Below are 2,338 nucleotides of genomic sequence, written 5' to 3' on the forward strand. Positions count from 1 at the left end.
AATTCAATTTTTTTTTTCAAATTTCGTACTTTTTGGTTCAAGATTCATTTTAATTAAAAAATTATCTTCTTTCTTGAAAATGTAAATTTTTTTATGCATTTTTTAATGCAAAAATTTATCTTTTGTTGAAAATTCGTGTATTTGTCGAAAACTCTTATTTTTTGGTAGAAAATTAATCTTCTTTGTTGAACTTTAAATTTGTTGATGAAAAATTAAACTCTTCCAGTTTGATTAAAAAGTCATCTTTTTGGTTTGAAATCCATTTGCTTAAAATTTAAATTTTTTAGTAGAAAATTCAATAATTCTATTCGAATTTTTAGGAATTTTAGCATTTCCCTATAGTATATCGAGATAAAGTTAAAATAAAAATATATATATTATTCAGAATGCATGGAGTTTAAAGAGTGAAATTCAATAAATGGTCAATAATATGTTTAGTTTAATTAATTTAATTATTCGATGGTAAATATAATATTCAAGAATATCTTGCAATATAATTTAACCTTAATTTAATCCTATCACAAATTAATTAAGTAAATTAAAATATAATTATTTATAATAAACTTGTGAAATTGTTGTGACACCTGGAATTGTCAGGGAATTGTTTTTGTCCCGGATTTGAGTATACAGCCTGATAAATATTGATTATGAATATAATTTGTCAGATACGTGAGGCTGGCCGAGTCAAGGAGTGTCACTCCAGTTCCAAGTTCTCAGCCCACCGAGCCTTCAACTCCGCCGCCAATATTGACATTAACTCCACCCACTTTGGCATCGTCAACATCAACCTCTCCAAATCACGGAATTCCTCTTTCTGCGATGCCCTCCTCAACTCAAGTGCCATCGAGCAACGACTCCCCCAATTTCCGTAGCAAAGTCCTCAGGCCGAGGTTATTAAATTTAAGATCAATTCCAAACTTGGGCATGGACTTGGTGAGAAAACTTTCGCCCATGGGCCAAAGAGGAAACCAGTCGGCAGATGACGGAGTCAAGACTGTTGCGGCCTTGCCGGAAATTTACGAGGCTGAAAGTCCTGATGAGTTGGCTCTGGTGCATGCCGCGCGAGCCTACAATGTCAAACTTATCAAACGAACTCCTCGTACTGCTGTAGTTTCTCTACCTGACAATTCCACCCTCGCTTTCGAAGTTTTGCATGTAAGTATTCCTTCTTTTTTCAAAAACTTATTTTGTTTCTTCGAGAATCATCATTTTTTTAACTGAAAATTTAACTTTTTAATATTTGGTTGAAAATTTGTTTGTTTTTTTATTATTATTATTTGAAAATTCATCTATTTGGTTGAAAACGTAACTTTTTAGTTGAAAATTCTGTTTTTTGTTTGTTGATAATTCAATTCTTTGGTGAAAAATTAAACTTCTTTTTTAGAAGTTATAAATGTTTTGTTAAGAATTAATTTCTATTTTGAAGCTTCATTATTTAAATAAAAATTCAACTATTTAGTTAACCCTTTGAGGCATGGTGGGAATACCGTATTCCCACCTTCTATCATATCATTTTTTTGATTTCAGAGTAGTTTTTATTGAGTTTTACACAAGTTTTTTTTTAATTTCATGCTCGCAGAATGATGAGAAATTGAAATTTATGGGCGAAGGGTCTAAAATTTTTAAATAATTTTTTAATACTTATAAACAAAGATGAAAAAAAATTTTTTTTGTTGAAAAAATTCATTATTCAAAAAACGTTCCATTATATCCTTTTTGGAAATTCAAAATGACGAATCCAATATGGCACCTGAAACTTGGAATATTTTTGGATTTTTTTCTGAAAATTGGTACACAGAGGTATTCGGGGTCGCTGATGACGAATCTGAAATCAGACTTTGAAAATACAAAATGACGGATCCAATATGGCGGCCAAAATAATAAAGTTTTTTTGGATTTTTTAAAAAATGAGTGTACAAGGATTTTTGGAGTCACTGATCACGAATCTGAATTTAGATTTTGAAAATTGGTACTAATATGGCGACCTTTAACCTAAAATAACCAATTTCATAGATGTATAACAGTTGCAGTTGATTCAATTTCAATTTTTTAAATACTTTGTATCTTTTATTATTTATTTATTTTATAATTTTTTAAAAATTTGTTCACATTGCTAATTTTGTGATTATTATTTTGAATTTTTAAAATCTGAGTTCGGATTCGTAATTAGCGACCCCAAAAACCTCTGTATACCAATTCTAAAAAAAAAAATCCAAAAATATTCCAAAGGGGGAGTGTCGGTAAGGCCGGTTTTTGGCCTAATTTATTTTTGGACCAAAAAATCTGAAAAAAATCATGGTAGTATCTTATAAGTATCCCGAGTCGATTGCACGCTAAA

At 29.9% G+C, this 2,338-nt stretch overlaps 1 protein-coding gene across 2 annotated transcripts in view; it reads left to right on the forward strand.

Moving 5' to 3' along the window:
• Window positions 1-2,338, forward strand: part of LOC117168902 (probable phospholipid-transporting ATPase VD) — a 136,973-nt gene that overhangs the window by 104,503 nt on the left and 30,132 nt on the right. For both annotated transcript variants that reach the window (XM_033354834.1, XM_033354833.1), the window contains exon 10: window positions 666-1,155. In XM_033354834.1, coding sequence (XP_033210725.1) covers window positions 666-1,155 — 490 coding nt within the window. The remainder of the gene's footprint in view (window positions 1-665; window positions 1,156-2,338) is intronic.

Source organism: Belonocnema kinseyi, chromosome 3 (genome assembly GCF_010883055.1).
Source record: "Belonocnema kinseyi isolate 2016_QV_RU_SX_M_011 chromosome 3, B_treatae_v1, whole genome shotgun sequence".
NCBI classification, from domain to species: domain Eukaryota; kingdom Metazoa; phylum Arthropoda; class Insecta; order Hymenoptera; family Cynipidae; genus Belonocnema; species Belonocnema kinseyi.